Source organism: Mauremys reevesii, linkage group 10, assembly GCF_016161935.1.
Source record: "Mauremys reevesii isolate NIE-2019 linkage group 10, ASM1616193v1, whole genome shotgun sequence".
Classification (NCBI taxonomy): domain Eukaryota; kingdom Metazoa; phylum Chordata; order Testudines; family Geoemydidae; genus Mauremys; species Mauremys reevesii.
Window position 1 is genome coordinate 55,725,325 of NC_052632.1, and position 17,126 is coordinate 55,742,450.

A 17,126-nucleotide genomic window follows, 5' to 3' on the forward strand; every position below is an offset into this window, starting at 1 on the left:
CTCTGACTGTAGAACCTGACCTGAAACTTGGTCAGCAATGATACTGGCAACCTGCAGTAAGACCTTCTCCTTCAATCAAGTCTAGTTTGTTAAGTTTAGAAAGCGTTGCATCGTTATTTTCCTTGTAACCATTTCTAACGTTAAAGCCCTATGATTCATTCTCACCTAAAACCTCTCTCTTTGTAGTAAATAAACATTTTTTGTTCTTTAATCAAAATTAATCCAGTGTTGTGAACTATGTGGGCAACTCTATTTAAGGTCGCAAGTTGCTGTATATTGTTCCCTTACAGAGACAACGGACGTTTGTTATGTGAACTGTCCAGGAAAGGGCTGGGCAGTGCAGTACAGAACACACATTGTGGGGGGGAAATCCAGGACTGGGAGTACATTGGGGTCACCCTGCATGTGGTAACCAAGGCTGGTGAAAGCCCCAGTGTGGCTGGCAGGATTCAGCTGCACACAGACACTCAGGGCGTGACTTGCATGCTGGCAGGCTGTTTGTAAGCGGACTCCAGGGGATCTACTGCAGCAAGGCATTGTGAGGTACCCCAGGTTGTGGGATGGGGTGACACAGCCTCTTACTGGTCTGGATTTCACCCCAGAATGTGATAGTAACTTACACCCACTCAGACTCCACTCATCCATGTGTAACCCCCTCTACGCCCCTTCATCTGGCCCCACATCTACCTCTCCCCAGGACTGGCCCCCATAGCCGAGGAACAGCTGATCCAGGGAAGTGAGGGCTGGCTCAGAGAGTACGCCGCACCAGCCTGGCAAATGCCTCGGCAACGTCTCATTCCCTGGCTGAGGCCTGCTACCCCCGAGCACGGAGGCCTCCATCAGCTGGAGAAAGCGAGGAAAGAGAGAGAACGACTGTTTGGGCCCGGCAAGCCTGGCAGTGCTTCCCAGCTGCAGATCCCAGCTCATGCGGTGTCAGTTTCTTTCATCGACACCAGCAGAGTTAGGAGAAGAGACACCTGACAGGGCAGCCTTGAACACACAGGGCAATGCTATGCCCTGGATGCTCATACTCAGCTCTCATTGTTGGGCAGAATACAGCCAGAGAGATAAGAAAGAGAAAAGTCCTACCTTCCTTTGTCTTCTCTCGGCCCTGCTTCCCCTCGCTCACAGGAGAGACCCTTGGAGAACCTGTCGGGCCCACGTAGGGGGCTTCCCTTGGGTAGGAACTGGGAGCAGGAGCCCCGAGGCCTGAGACCTCGGAGCTGGAGAAGGAGTTGACTCTTTCAGCCGTGGAGCGGACATGTTCCCTTGGACATGCTGCTGGGCCCCCAAGGAAGGAGGGTTGAGAAGTCACTTGCATTATCTGAGGCCGAGACATGAGCCTGAAGGGAGCAGCTTGAGCAGGAGACAGAGACGGTGGCCAAGGGCTCTCATTGACCTGGGCACCTGGGCACTTCCCCGGAGAGGGCGCTGCGGCTGCACCCTCCTTGGCCCTACCCAGGGGCTGCCGGGACAGGCTGGGGCTGAGGCTGAGCTGGAGCTGCTTCCTTGGCAGCGGTCTGGACGCAGAGTCAGCACTCGGCGCTGGATCAGAGCCGTTCAGAGGCTTCCCCACCAAACCATCCAGGCTGATGGGGAATTTCTGCAGCTTTGTCGGCTGCCTGAAGGGTGGAGGAGGGGGGCTCAGACTGGGCCGCTGGGCTGCATCGGAGAGTGGGGAGGAGGAGGAAGAGGAGGAAGAGGAGGAGAAGGAAGGCTCCCTGCTGATGGGTGTGCTGCTCTTCCCTCGGAGCAAGGTGCAGTTCTGGCTGCCGCTGCTCCAGGCTCCAGCAGAGTGAAAAGCCAGGGCAGGGGCGAGTGGGATGGGGGAGCCCCGATCTTCGGCAATGTGCAGGTCCAGAGAGGGCAGCGAGCCATGGTTCACTCTGGCCTTGGACACCAGCTGGATGGGCCGTTCCGCCTCGGAATGGAAGACATTACTGTGGGAAGAGAATTTCTTCAGTGCCAGGCTGGCAACCGGGGCGGCCTTGAGGACCCGAGGCTCTGGCTGCCTGGCAGCACTCTGGGGCGTGCTGGGCGGTGGTGGGCACTCCAAGCTGGAGGAGGAGCTGTGGAGGCTCTCGCTGCCCGGGCCCGAGGAGGAGGAGAAGCCGTTGGGATCAAGCCTGGCTTGGAAAGAGGCGACACGGGTCAGGCTGGAGCTCACGGCACCGTTGGCCCTGGCCAGCTGGATGGTGCCTCTGTTGAAGGAGAAGCTGGTGCTAACCCTGGTCTTCAGCACAGGGCTGTGGGCAGGGCTGGGGCTCGAGCTGAGGCTGATGTGGGATTGATAGGTGGGTGGCATGAGGCTGGCCAGCCGGCCATTTTCCCCATTGCCCGCGGCTAGGCTGTCTGTGGGTGTGCTGGGGCCAAATGGGCAGGAAGGCAGAACGGCTGGAGCCTCTTCAGCATCCTCCATATCGAACGACCTCTTCAGCGCTGCCGGGAGAGAGGAGGGGGTGGGAGAGTTAGAGCAGGACTCCCCAGCTCACACATAGCAGGGCCATGCAGCCTCCTCCCGTTCAGTCCCACCGGCCCTTCTAGCAGGGTCTAGAGTTGTGCAAAGAAATCACAGTGAAGGGCCCACATGACTCCCCTTGGGCTCAAACCCTCCCTGAACGTTGGGGCCCCTGGGGATCAGGTCTGGGCCCATCTCTGCATCCCAATGAGAGCTGGAAGCACAGAAAACTCGCCCGCCGTCCAAGCTGGGGCTGCATGCCACAAACAGCCTCTGGGTTTTGGAGAAGTCTGGGTCTGAGCCGGCACTAGGGGAAATATGGTAGATTTGAGCCCAGATCCAAAGTGGAACTCTGAGGGTATGAAGCCCACCTGGCCCCAAATTGGGGAAAGATTAGCACAACCCCCAGTCTGGGAAATCAACCCGGCACCACTCCCCATAGCATCCGTGGTAGCTACATGGTGCATTCTGCTGCATTGCCTTTCAAATCCCCCACCCAGCAAGCCCTCCCCATGAGGCACAGCACAGGCAAAGCGCTCCCCAGCTCTGGACTGAGTGGGGTGGAGGGGCTAGGGCAGGGCTGGGGAGGGGAGGCAGACAGTCGGCCTGACTCCCCCTTTGCAGCCTGCATGGAACAGAGGGTTTTGTTAGCAGGTCCCCGATGGGAAACTGGAGCCGTGCGCTTCGCTCCCCTCCTGAGGTCTATAATCTCTCACCTCTCTCTCTTCACTGGATTGTATCAGTGTCATGCGCTCTAAACATGCCCCCTCCGGGGCAGCACACTACACTAACTGCTTTCTTCACCTCCAACCAGCACATGTAAAGGATCCTGCCTGGGGCATCCTGGGTAATCAGATCTGCTCCCTGCGCCACTCCTGCACCCTCCCTTTGCTTCAACAGGCTACGTCTGGGCTACGGCGTGGAGAACGCAGGGCACTGCCCACCCTAACAGTCATCCAAGCCAAATCAAATATTGCAAAGGGAGTTCAGGGCTGAATTTGAGTCCACAGCTGCTGGCACATTCCCTACGAGCACCCCTTGCTGGCAGAGCCTGGGATTGGAGTGGAGGGGAGCTCCCCTACAGCCAGCGCTCCTACCCCATTCCCTACTGCACAGCCAGCGCTCCTACCCCATTCCTTACAGCCCTCCCCCCCCAATGGGATAGACTGGGAGTGGAGCCCCAGACAGGCTGTTGTCAGTGTTCTGTAGTGAGCCAGCCATCAGTCACCACCACCGACAGCTTGTGAAATGAGGATGGCCTCACTGCTGGGCTGTGTGAAGTCCTAGCCAAAGGAGGAGCTGGTGGGGGGTGGGCTGCAGCTGTTTGAGGCAGGAGGCAGCAGTCACTCTGCCTAACTAATGGCTGAAGAGGACAAAGCGATCCACAGAGCAAAATTAGCCCCTCAGAGTGTGGCCGGGCATCTTCCAGAGGGGCTGTGGGGAATGCAGCTAGACCTGTCTCAGCTGTCAGGTACTTCCAATAGATGTAAACATGTGAAGGAGACGGGTTGGAGTGAGAACACCAAAATGTTCCGGGGTGCGCACGTTTGCTTGGGTTGGTCTGGCCCCTCTTGAAGAAGAGCATAAGTAAGTCAACAAATACGCAGACCACACAGTCACAACAGGCCAGATTCTCTCTCTTCTTTGGCCAGCACCAGTGAATTCCCACCCGGCAGGAATATAGTCCATTGCACATGCTTTATTCCAGTTACGGAAACAAGCAGCTGCCCCAATCAGAATCAGCTCCCATTGGTCTAGGTGCTGTTACAAACACACAGAAAGACCCAGATAAGCAAGACCCTCTTTATATTCTCCAACTTCACAGCAGCACAGACTTCTTCTCTTCCCCCACATCTAAGCTTTCATTTAAAAAAATGTTTCCAACTCTCATGGATGTGAAGACAAGCTTGAAAAGATGACCTGAATGTAACTAATGCAGGGATGTTTGCCTGAGTCTGCAGAGAGCCTGAAACAATAGCTTCGAGAGCTGTTGACTGCCTCATTTGTATTATTGGGGTGTTAACTCTGAAACCTAAAGATGACAGCACAGAGTCAACTTGTTAAACGACTTTGCAGATCATTCCAGCAGAAATCTTATTGTTTGTATTATAATGTCACTGCAGGCCCCAGTCAGGCCTGGGGACCCATTTGTGCTGGGCACCCTACAAGTACATAGTAAGAGACAATCCTTGTCCCAAAGAGCTTGCCATTAATTTAAGAGGCAATACAACAAGCACGTGTAACAAACAGCTAGATAGGAAGATGGCTCCTCAGCAAAGTCCAGGAAAGGGGTGTGGGTGGCATGTGTACACAACTGACCTCAGCTCTATGCCCAGCTACCAGAGGAGTCCCACAACTACAACTTCCTTAGCGATGGCCCAGAGCATTTTCTCGTGATTCACATTGCCCATGGCAAGAGACACCCTGCTTGGTTTCCTACTCTCCTAATGCCCAGGAAGGCAAGCTGTTCTGAGCTAACGGACACAGATCTACAGCCACATGGGGACTGTGCTTGGTCACGTCCTGAAAAGCAGTGTGGTCTGGGAGCAGCTAAGCAGATGTGGCTAAGATGCCCTGCTCCTCCCAGGAGCTATTGGACTGTACCTGACATGAGGGCCAATAAAGGCAGGGGCTTACTATTTCCTCTCGGAGCAGAGTGGAAGTAGGGCATTGAGGGTGCATCACGGCAGAGGACACTGGCTAGGACAGCTGATGGAGGAGATGCTGGAGCAAAGAAGTGAAGAGCAAAGTCAGGAGACACTGTGATCGGAACTGGGTGAAATATTTCCAGAGACAGCGAATTTTGACAAAAAGGGGCATTTCAAAGAATGCAGAATGTTTCATGAAAACAGTTAGATTTCTTTGCAATTCTCCTTTGCCTCAACAACAGCAACAAAAACGGAAACCCCGCCACCTGCTCTCACGCCCTTGAAAAATGTTGTTTGTTTTGATTTTTAAAATGTCGACATTTTCCAGGATTAGATCGGAAACACTCTGAAATTGTTGTTGCACTGACAGTGTCCAACTCTTGCCATTTCATTCTGGTCTGGAATGAAACCAATCGCAACAATTGCTTTTTTGTGAAATTAACATTCTGCTCTCCAGCCAATTCCAATTGTAACTAACAAGTTCTGTATTCTGAAAAAAACCCTATTTGACATCTAGAGCTGGTCACCTGTGTGGTTTTTAGACAGTAACTTTTCTGAGGCAGGGACCGTCTTCTGTTGTGTGTTTGGACAGTGCCCAGCACAAGCTGAGCGCATTAGGTGTTAGTGAATAGAAAATTATAATAATAATTGACATGCTTATATTGAGCCTCCAGAGGCTGCTCTGCTATTGAGACACACAGTTATTTTCCTAAAATTATCTCATTCTTTCCCAGGCGAGACATGGATTTACCACCTCTCGAGTGGCCCAGAAAACCTGCAGTTCATTTGTAATCCTTTGAGTGTTGTGAAAATTGGGGTATCGGTTGGCAGGTAAGTCCCTTCCCTCCCCAAAGGGCATTCTCCCTCGCTGCCAGAGGGCCAGAGAAAACATCCCATTGTTTAACAGCTGAAGGCGCTGAGATGCTGGAGATTTAGGAGGGCTGGAAGAGGTCTGCCAGCTAGTAAACTTCTTGTGAGAATCGCTAAGAGGGGGAGGTTATTTGCAGTCATTGCATGTCATCAGAAAACCAGCGCAGAGGGCCTCTCGCAGAAGAGGGCCATTCCCTTTGGATCAGAATCAGGATCCTTTGGGGCACTTGCACGGTAAAGATTGTGGTGATCAGCCCAGGGCACTGGTCACAGGGTTGACTCTGTCTTGGCAGGCACGCACAGCTGGAACCCCTTTGTAAACACATCTGGTCAGGAAACACATTAGTGGAGCCTCAGCCTCCCACTACGCCAAATGGAGCTGCTCCGAGGGGGCCTCCCCAAGATACAGGCTCATCAGCTCTCCCCCATCCCCCAACACACACATGCTCCGCTGAGCACAGATCCATTTGGTGCCCTGATCTCCGCACTCCCCAGCGTGTTGCCTGCCATTTGCTATTTCCCCATTCCCCCATCCCGCGCCTCACTCCACACACCTCCGGGGGGTTCAGCTGTTTCTGTGATTAGACCGAAGGGTTCTTTGATTCTCATTTCTCCCTTCCCACGGATCTGCCAATAGCGCCCCCCCAATCTGAGCTGGGGGGCCCCATTCTCAGCCCTGCAGGGATGAGGGAGTGCAGGCAGTGACTGACCCTCAGAAGGACCCAGTCGGCTCTGCTTGCTGGTATTGGTGACTATCCGCGTTACTGTGGCAAACCACGTGCTGGGTTTAGCGCTTTCTGTGCCCACATGGCAGGGTTCCCGTTAAAGCTGATGGAAAAGCTCCCCCTGACTTAACAGTTTCAAAGTGCTGGGGTCTGGGCCTCCTTCCCATGAAGGGCCAAGCCCCAGGAGGCCTGTGTTCGAGCCCAGCGAGGGAAGACTGGGTGGGTGGGTGAATGTGGGGCCGTGCTCCTGGCTCCACACTCTGAACTGGTGTCATTGCTCTGGGGCAGCACTTAAGAGGTTTACTGGGTCTTGTGATCCTCCCAGGCTCTCCCCTGGTGCTCAGCACGAGGCCCAGGCACCGGTATATGCTGGGCGAGCATGACCTCCTCCGGCCCTGTAATGGATAATGCAGAGCAGGGAATCACGGGACAGAAGCATGGTGCCATGGGTTACAAAGGAGATCCAACCTCTTCCCCAGCTGGACAGTCTGTGAAGACCTTGGCAAACTATGGGGCTCGGTGAGGTTGGGCCCCAGGATTCCCAGCTGTGCATTGTCCAGTGCTGAGCAAGAAGGGCAGGTGCACTGCCAGCCCCCATCCTGGCATCACACTGTGTACCCACTCGGAGCAAGGGGACAGAGTGCCCCTTCCTGAGAACCCTCCAGGTTCAATGCTGTGTGATGGCTCATGCTAGCTGCCGAACGAGGGTCCCCGAGATGCAGACAGGTGTGGGAAAGGCAGTTCACCCTTCACCTCCCCCGCCCGACTCTCAGAGGGTCCTAGGAAACCAGAGGAGACTAAACTCAAAAGGATGGAGGTGAGAGGGGTTTCCCCTTGAAACCACCCAAGCATGAGAAGCTGCCTGACCAAGGCCACTGCCCTCCCCTTCCAGCTAGGACCAGCTGCAGAACTTGTCAGCCAGGGAAAGGAAGGCTCTTCATCTGGGGTGAAATCCTGGCCCTGAGGAAGTCAAGGGGAGTTTTGCTGTTGATTTCGGTGGGGCAGGATTTCACCCATGGTACGTGGAGCAAGCAGTAGCAGGCAGTCTGTGCTCCTGAAACCGACAGCCCAGTTCTGCAGACTCCCACGGCTCAGAGAATCATTTCAATCGGCTTCCAAACCTTCGGTTGTTTCACCTTTTGCCATTCACCCCTGCTCAGGCAACTGCTGCTTTATTAGAGGGGTGGTCCCCCTGCATGAGATTTTACACTGAAGTCTCTTCTGCCTACTCTGGTAGGTATCCAGATACCAAAAGCTCCCAAAACTTGGAGTGACATAGGGCAATCTCCTTACCCTGACAGCGCCACATCAATGAGGCTCAAGTCTGATCTGGTGGCAGCACCTGCAGGCACAGAGAATGCCCACAAGGGTGCTAAGGTGGTTATTGTGATGTGGCCACCTTTGCACTAGGAACTTGCCTGAACCACCAGTTCATTTCACAAAGGCCACCGAAGCGTAATTCCCCTCACTGCTAACCTGTGGCACAGCCGATCAGTGACTTAAGAGATGAACGGCGCCAGCTCATATTAATGTTTATCGGAGCCAGCCAGCCCTCAATAACACATCTCCTCCCATCCAGTGCTGCATGCCAGCATGTGCTGAACACAGCGGAGCTTTGCCCCTGGCCCGCTCTCAGCCACAGTGCTAGAGACACTCCAACAGACGGGATAGCTGGAAGGCAAGCGGGGCCAGGGGAGCCCAACAGTATTTTAATCAGCTGCTCCCCGGAAGGGGCTGGGAACACAGTGCTGGTTCATTGAGCCCCTCAGTGTTTGGACACAGACCATAACCCTGGCTTGAGGGACTACGCTCGCCTGGGGGAAGACAGAAATTAGACTCATATCCCCCCTCCTCCTTCTGAGCTACTTTCTGAACCACTAGGATGGCTCTCCTGCCATCAGAGTGCTGCTCTCTGAGAATTGGCATAGAAGGGAGATCTGCCTGGGGGGATCATGGCTCTGAAACGCAGAGGCTCTTGCAGCTGTGTGCTCCATACATGAACCCTGGTTAGAATACTTGCCCCGTCTGCAGAAGACGAGGGGAGAGGGACTTTTGGTTTCCTAACAGAAGGAAGAAGCTAAAGCCACCGTCGTGGCAGAGGGAGCATCTACGACCGATGTTGCTGAGTCAGAAGCGAACAGCATTTCCAGCAGGAAGCCATGCAGAGCCCAGGGAGGGCTACAGTAGAGCAGAGTTGATGCAGATTAGGTCCCAGCATGGCGGATACTGTCCTGCGATAGAGGGAAGGTGAAGCAGGCAGATCCCTGGGTGCAGTGGGCTCCTGCGTGCTAGGGCAGAGACGATGCAGTCATGTCTTGGGGATGGGCTATAGGGAAGCGATGCACTTGTATTGCAAGGTGGCCGGCCCCAAGTGCACTCAGTACATCTGAGGGGACGCTGTTATAGCCTAAGGCTAGAATTGCTGTAAGAGGAGATGATCCAGCTGTGCCTCAGGGCTGGAGGTTCCCTGTAGCATAGCAAAGCCCACTCAGCTGGGTCTTGATGGCGGAGGTTCCTGGTTGCTGTGCTGTCAGAACGAGGTGATCCACCCCTCATTGCAGACCCCAGTTCTCCTCCTCTCCGCCCAGCCACACCTGCTGCTGGCTGCCCCTTTACAGACCCAAATTCCCACCTCTCTGCACCTTGTCTGTTATTTCAGTCTCGGAGGTGCGCTGTGGTAACAGTGATGTCAGTGACTTCCCCTGGGCACTGCTTGGAGGCCGGCCTGGTGTTCCGCTGCGCAGTACTACCATGCTATGTCTGCGCTCTCCACCTTGGCCTTTTCCTCTATGGCCCAGATGGGTGCTGCCCCAGGCCCAGGGGTGGAGGCAGCAGCACTGCTACCACAGCTACGGTAAGAACAAGGCCAGCAGAGAGACGCTGCAGACCTGCTACACAGATGCTCCTCTCGGAGCAGCAGCACCGGGGGAGGGGGAACATGCTAATGCCATATGGTTAACTCCTGGGTCCACCTCTACCTAGGTCATGTCCAATCCTGGCCAGCCCTAAAGAGCCAAGCTGGTGGAGGGTGTACAGCAGGAGAAAGTCTGCCAGCAGTGGAGTAGGGATGGGGACAGGAGGTCTCTCCATGCAGGAGACATGCTCCCCACCCAGCCCAGAGGTGGGTGCCTGTCATTAATTCCCTTGTCGTGGTCACCCTTTGCTATTAGCCCTGGAGAGCCTGGTCTGTAGACTTCCCTTAGCTCTGGCCAGTGCTCAACTGAGGTCAGGGGCCCACAGGCCCAGCTCATTTATCACGCACTCTCCGGCAGGGCAGGGATGTATCAGGGTCAGCAGGTGGCTGGCTTGCCCCCTTTGCCATGCATCCTACAGCTTCACAGACCCAGGGCATGGGGCGCTCACGGAGCTCCTTCAATTCACTGGGGGCCTGCAGCACCCTCAGGGCTGGCTTTACGCATGTCCTCTGCACCCACAGATCCACCAGAGCTAGGACTGGGTTGCACATAACCAGGCAACTAACGACACGAAGTATTAATGTTTTGCTTTCAGCGGAGGATTGCAAAGCCCCACACTAAAGGTGGGCAACCTTCATTATTCACATATAACAAACAATGTAACAGATACACTGAGGGCTAAAGGGACTCACCCAAGGTCACATAGCTGGAAAGCGGCAGGGTGAGAAACAGAACTCAGTTCTCCCAACTCCACCCTTCGATCTACACACTAGGCCATGCTGCTGCCTTCTTCAAAAAGGCCTGAGTGCACGGAGGGCTTTTGGTACCGTGACAGACGGGGAGTGGGTCAGTACTTGATGAGGCTGCACCATGTGAGGAATCAAATGCGAAGGGGATGGGGTGCGTTTGGGGCACCTTCCAACAGAACTTCACAGAGCAGGGGAGAGGTGAACCCACAGGCTGAAACCAGCCCCGAGTGCACTCACACACACGAAAGATATAGCACACGTGGAGCGACCCACGGGCACAGTCCGTACCCAGGACACTGACCCGCAGCACGGTCCAGTGGTGATCACCATGGATCGGCAGGCATGGGGAGCTCGCCTCTCTTCCTGGCTCAGACTCATGGTGTCACCTCTGGCCTCTCTGTGCCTCACTTTGCCCATGGACAAAGTAGGGACACTGCTACTTTCCCCTCCCAGAGGGATAACAGGAGACCTAGCTAGTGTGCACAGTGCTCGGAGAGCTTCCGACGGCAGACACATGAGCAAAATGTCTAAGCAATGCTGTGCAGGTAGTTCTCCAGGAGGCAGATCCGAGCCTGCGCCCTCAGCAGACTGGCAGGCAGCATTGCCCATGGGAGGACAGAGGGGATCAGTCCCCAAGCAACTAATGAGCGGGCTGGGGGAGGGGCTGCCATGGCACCTTGGCAGGGGCAGCAGGGTGAGCAGGGCGCCAGCAAAGAGCAAAGGTTATGGCCGTGGGCAGGGGAGCATGAGGTCAATGGCACGAATCGGAAGGTTGGAGAGGAAAGGGGTGAGGAATGGGGATGAAGACACATGGTGAGGAAGGGGGAAGAGAGGAGGTTGCGGATGGTGGCAGGAGAGGGGAGAAGGTGCCAGGAGATGGAGGGATGGCGGCATGGGACACAGCTTGCAACGCTGGGTACTGCTTACTTTGCATTATTAGCAGAGCTTGGACCAGAGCTGGGCCCAGACTGCAATCTGCGCCCAATACCAGATGCCTGTGGCAGGACCATGACCCCTGGCGCTGGGGGCTCCCTGGGAGCAGAAGGGTTAACGCAGGCCATCCTAGGTATGCACATTCTTTTCCAGGCAATAACAGGCTGCAGCTTTCCAGGAGCCAGGCGTCAGGTTACTCTCTGATCCTACCTGCCCTGCCCCACTCCCGAGCCACCTCCAGGATCCCAGCGGCCACTGGCTCCAGGAAAGAGCAAAAGATAATTAGAGGGGGGAAATCCTCCCCCTCCCACCCACTGGCTGCCTGCAGGGGCTGAGCAGATCCAACCCCTCCAGCCTGATGCTCCATTTCCACTCTCAGCCAGGCCAGGTCATGTGATCCCCACCCGGGGAGGGACTTTGCGGGAGAGGCACTGACCACCACCTGAATTGCCAGGGACCTCACTGCCAGCCCCATAGGTGCCAGCCTCCAACCCCTCTATGGACCCCTACCCCAGAGAGTAGGTACCCATGGAGCACTGCACGGGCTGCACTAGCTGCTCCTCATTTTTATCTCTAACCAGAAGGGTCAGAAACTGTCTTCAAAGAAATGGAAGCCGAGACAGAGCCGTAACTAGGGATTTTTGCACCCAAGGCAAGGGACAGGGGCGGCACATCCGGCTCTTCAGTGGCGGGTTCCTCTCGGAGGGAAGGACCTGCCGCTGAATTGCCACTGTTCTTCAGCGGCAATTCGGCAGCAGGTCCTTCCCTCCGAGAGGGACTGAGGGACCTGCTGCTGCAGAGCCGGACGTGCTGCCCCTCTCCTTTGCCGACAACCGGTGGTAATTCAGCAGCGGGTCCCTCAGTCCCTCTCGGAGGGAAGGACTTGCCACTGAATTGCCACCGAATGAGAGACTTTCTGCGCCCCTCACCTTCCGCGCCCGAGGCAAGTGCCTCACTCGCCTTGCCCTCGTTACGGCACTGCTGAGACTCCCATATTAACCTGACTCCAAGAGCTGGGGCTTTAAGATCATCCCCAAATATCACAGGAAATTGTGCACTGGCAACGCTGCTGTGAATTGTCTCCTAGAATGTCCCCAGCATCTGCTAACACAGCAACAACCCTCTGCAAGAAAGCGAGGCCGTGGGGGAAAGCGCGGCACTGCTTATGTGCCTCCCACGCACAGCTCTCAAAGCACTTTACAAACACCAATGGATTAAGCCTGTGCCCCCATGAGGTAGGTAAATCAGCATCATCTCCCCATTTTACAGATGGGGAAACTGCAGCAGAGAGATCACGGGCTTGTCTGCAGGGGGAAGTTGCCCAGGACAGCTCTCCTGGAACAGCTGCCCATGGGGACGCTCTGTTCCAGAATAAAAATGATTTTGTTCCAGACTAATACTCAGCTTTGGAAGTGCACTAATTATTCCAGAGGGCAGTGACTTTTGTTTAGGAACAGTGTCCCCATGGGAAGCTATTCTGGAATAGCCATTCCAGACAATTGCTCCATGGAAAGAAGCCCTAAGTCACTTGCCCAGGGTCAGGAACAGAGCCAGAAATCAAACCCAGGGCTCCTGATTCTCAGGTTCCCTCACCACTCTTAGGAGCAGATTGGCAGCCAGGGACTGTCAGATCTGAGACCAGCCGCCCACATCCCCCCTGAACAAAGGAGAGCCGAAGAGATGGGGGAAGCTTTGCTCTCAGCTCAGCGGCGTCTCCTGTGGACTAGCAATGCTGCCCCATGAACGAAGTTCCCTGGCTCATCCCTCAGCAGCACAGCCTCGGATCCTCTCCAAGAGCAGAGGGGGAACCTGTAGGATGCTGCAGATCCCCGTCCAGAGAGGGCAGAGGTGTGAAACCCCCACGCCTCTGACTCAGGATGGGTCCCGCTTTCTCTCACACCTCCTGCGTCCCCAGCCGCCCTCAGAATTTCCACGAGAGCCAGAGGGAGCAACAGAGACCTGGGAAGAAGGGGGCAGTTTCCGTTTCTTGTGGGGGAAGGGAGCCAGTGGGAGTCCTAGGCCCTGTTTTCTCTCCTCCAAGGGGTATTCTCTGCAGGAGCGGCATTGCCCTGCCCATGCTGTCCTTGCCTTCTGCATCTCCCACTGTCCCAATCCCGTCCCCTAGGAGGCTGCAGCAAAAGCCCAGGGTGAGGAAAGTGCAAGGGCTGGTCCTGACCTAGTGAGGAGGTGCTGAGATGCTGCAGTCCAGCGATTTTCACCGATTCTGCTTAGAGCTTGTCTACACAAGAGACTTTTCCAGTTACACCAGTATCCCTGAGCCACTCAAGTTCCCCAAGGCTAACCCCCGCACCGGGACACACTTGTTCCAGACTAAGAATGGCTTTTTGCAGCATGCTTTAAACCACTTCCAAAGGGACACAAGCTCCACCAAACAAGGCCCTCCTGGAGCAGGAGGAGCCAGGTCTCCCCGAGGTGGGCTGTGCTGGTGTAACTACACTGCTACTCAGGCCCAGCGATCCTGGCACAGACACAGCTGAAAGGGGGGCAGTGATGCCAGGACCCAGGACACTGGCAGCGGTGTCAGGACCCTACACTAGGGGCTTTTGCTGGGACAGCTCTGTTGGTCAGGTTCACACCTCTTCGTCCCCCTGACTACACAGCGGTGCCGGCAGAGCTTTGTAGCGCAGCTTGTACACATGGGGCCGGGGCTATACTGGTATCACACCCTCCCTTATGCCATACCTTACAGCTTTCCCATGTAGACAAGCCCTTAGGAGCTAACTGGCTCCCATTTACTGGGAGCTCCCAGCTCTGCCATAGACTCCCTGGGTGACCTTGGGATTAGTCTCTGTGCCTCAGTTTCCCCAACACAGGGGATAACAGTCCTTCCTTTCTCCTATAACTTGTCTCTCAAGATTGCAGGCTCTTTGGGCCACATTTTTGTGTTGCACCTAGTGCAACAGGGTCCGATTACCACCCTAATACAGGTAATAAAGCCAAGCAAGCTCTTATTTGACTCTTTTCCTTCTTTTCTCCCCCTCCCAATCCCCCACCCCTCGAGCTCTGCCAGCTACAAGACTGCTTTTAGGATGCGCTTTTAGGAAGCAGAATTCCCCCCGCCCCCCATGAACTCCTTACAAGCTGCTCCCGGAGCCTTGAGCAAGCCCCACATCACCCCGAGAGTTACAAAAGCACATGGCCACTGGACTCAAAAGCTTGGGGCAAGTTTTTCCAATCCCACAATGCACTGGCCCCTTCTCCGCCCCCTCGAACAGAAACTACAGAGGGCGCGGGGATGGCCTGGGCCCCAATTCCAGCCCCTGGGTGTGCTCTCAAAGGGGAGATTGTTCTCCGGCTTGCTGGGCTGCACATTTGCCTTGTAATCTAAACAAGGAGCAGAGCCCTGCCTCGCAGGCACTCGCTGCAGGCTGGCGAGAGCCGTTCCTTAATTGCAATCTGTGAAATGCTGAAGCGGAATCAATGCCACAGCAACAGCTGGTAACTGGAAGCTTTTCCCCTGCTCCCCTTCCTGTTTCAACAGACACAAGCTGGTTATTGGAGCCTCCCCCTCCAACCCCACCTCCCCCACAGCCCCAGAGTTTTTCCAAGCTCAAGTTGTATCTGACTCCTACTGCGGGTTGGGTTTAATTACCTGCATTCAGTCTAATGCTTGAGCCAGCCTGCGCTCTGAGCCCTCCCCAGCCAGCCCAGCCACTGAGCACTGCTGAGTGCTTTCAGGCCTGCAGACGGCCTCAAATCCCAGACCGAGCCCCCTGCCATCCCGCCCCCCCTCCACACAGCACACCTACGCACACTCCCTGACACAAGTGCACGGCCCTGCATGCACAGCTGCGCACACATGCACACCGCCCTGCACACACAAGGCCCAGGCCCCGTTCCAGCACAGCAGATGTGCTATCAGTGCCATTTACATGTGTTATAAGATTTCCTCTTCATGCAGGTTGGGTCCGAGTCCCAGAGAAAGCTTGAGCCAGTGTTCCTGAACCTAGAGAGGGCAGCCTGGCTTGGGGCAGTCCTTTCCCCACCTCCTCTGGCTATTGTTTTATGTCACACTCCAGGAGTCACTTCTCCTGGGCATTGCTTCCTGGTTTCCATAGGCCCTTGGGCAGGGACCTAGGGTGGCAGGAGTAGGTGAAGCTCAGTGGCTGTGCCTGCTGATGCCAGCAGGGAGGTGGTTGGCCCCCTGGTTGTGTGCCGCACAACGTGCATGGTCAGGGCGGGTAAATGGGATGTAAGAGAGCAAAGCTGGGTATGTAGCTCGTGCTGCATGGGACGCGGTGCCCAGTCTGGACAAAGCAGGAGCCGGCTGTCGAGAGCCTGGGCTCCCCATCCCAGCCCTACCTTCGAAGTCAGAGAGGATCCCCTCCAGGTGATCGTTGACGGACAGCTGGGACATCCTGGCTCACTTCACCCCGGCAGCAGTGCGGGTGGGTGGGTGGCTCACGCCCAGCCCGGCAGAGCCAGCTGTGCCTCTCTGCCTCCAGCTGTTGCTCTGCTCCTCGGATGCCCCTCCAAGTCTTCTAGCTTGGGCAGAACTTCGCCATGCCAGAGGGAGAGGAGAGACTCTGGGGAAGGGAAAAGAGGGGAGTCTGACCCAACTGCCTTCCACCTCTAAGCCAGCCAGCCCCCTCCAGAACCCAGAGGGCTTCTGCTCTCTGGGACGAGTGGCAGCGGAGGAGAGCAAAGGGAAAGAGAGAAGATCCCCTCCCCCTTGCCCAGAGAAAGAATGACAGACCCCCCCCCCCCCCCTACAGCCCACCCCCAGCAAAGCCCTTGCTGGGATCACATTGGCTGCACTGGATTGCCTGTCCCTGCCCTGTGCAGGGAGAGGAGGGGAAAGCAAAGAGGAGGAGAAAGGAGGGGTGGGGGGCCCAGAGTCAGAGCAGCTCTTGGCACACAGAGAAGTCAGAGAGAGGGAGAAGGGGCGGGGGAAGCTCTGCGGAGCGCTCCAGCAGCGGGGGTGGGGGGGTGAGTTCTGCTGCCCCCAGCCCAGCAGGGCTATAGGGGCTGGTAGTGCCCCACCCCCTTCCCAGCGGGCTCTGTCCATGTTCCCCGCCGTCCCAGGGGATCAGCCCCTGGAGCCCCTCCTGGGGAGGCTGCCAACAATGCACCGATTGCAGGCTGCGCGCCCACCTGCGCTGTTAGCGGAGGCCGCCGGCCGCCCTGTCTCCGAGGTGAATCAGCCCCCACGGCGCACTGTCCCAGAGGGGCTTGGGGATAGCAGAGATTGGGCACAATAGGGAGGGAGAGGACGGGCGGGTATTTCCCAGCTCCACAGGTTGTTTCTTGACCTCCTGCACCCCCATCAGGGAGGGACCAGTTGTCAGCTCAGGCCCATCCTCTGCAGCCGGACTGGAGTAGGACTGGCCTTATGGCCCCAGAGCCAGAATCAGTTACAGGGCCTGACCTGGGGGCAGCCGTGGGAAGAAACATGTTAATCAGGGATTCCCAACATCCCCCTCTCTGGAATCCCCGAGGGGGATTTTTGGGGTAACCATCAGTTTGGGAGTCCTCCTCCTAGCATAGATGCTGCAGGAGCTGACAGCAAACCAGAAGTGCGGGATGTTGGGGTGACAAGCCTTTGCCACTCCCTGGGGATTTACAACACCCCACTAGCCTCTCACTGCACAGAGCATGGGGTGCAGTGGGGTGGGGAACAGCAGGGGCATTCTTCCATGCTCCGCCCACGAACAAAGCTCCCGCCACAGTAGATTGTGAAGGTGCTCAAAATAGGATTGAGGGTGCTCTGCCAGGCTCCCTGGGCACGGCTGCCCTTTCGGGGGTGGGGTGGGGTGGAGAAGACACACACCACAGCATCACTCCACTCTGCTGGGCTCCTTGGGCGT

The 17,126-nt window shown here is 56.1% G+C and overlaps 1 protein-coding gene across 3 annotated transcripts in view; it reads right to left on the bottom strand.

The window, feature by feature from the left end:
• SEPTIN12 (septin 12) overlaps nt 1–17,126 on the bottom strand; it is an 89,942-nt gene that overhangs the window by 52,987 nt on the left and 19,829 nt on the right. Inside the window, exons 1-2 of one of the 3 annotated variants that reach the window (XM_039492576.1) lie at nt 15,622–15,902; nt 1,090–2,439 (exon numbers count right to left, since the gene is read on the bottom strand). In XM_039492576.1, the coding sequence (XP_039348510.1) occupies nt 1,090–2,439; nt 15,622–15,676 (1,405 nt within the window). In that variant the 5' untranslated portion in view covers nt 15,677–15,902. Of the gene's footprint in view, nt 1–1,089; nt 2,440–15,621; nt 15,903–17,126 lie in introns of those variants that run through there. The other 2 variants (XM_039492577.1, XM_039492578.1) reach the window with 2 other exon arrangements.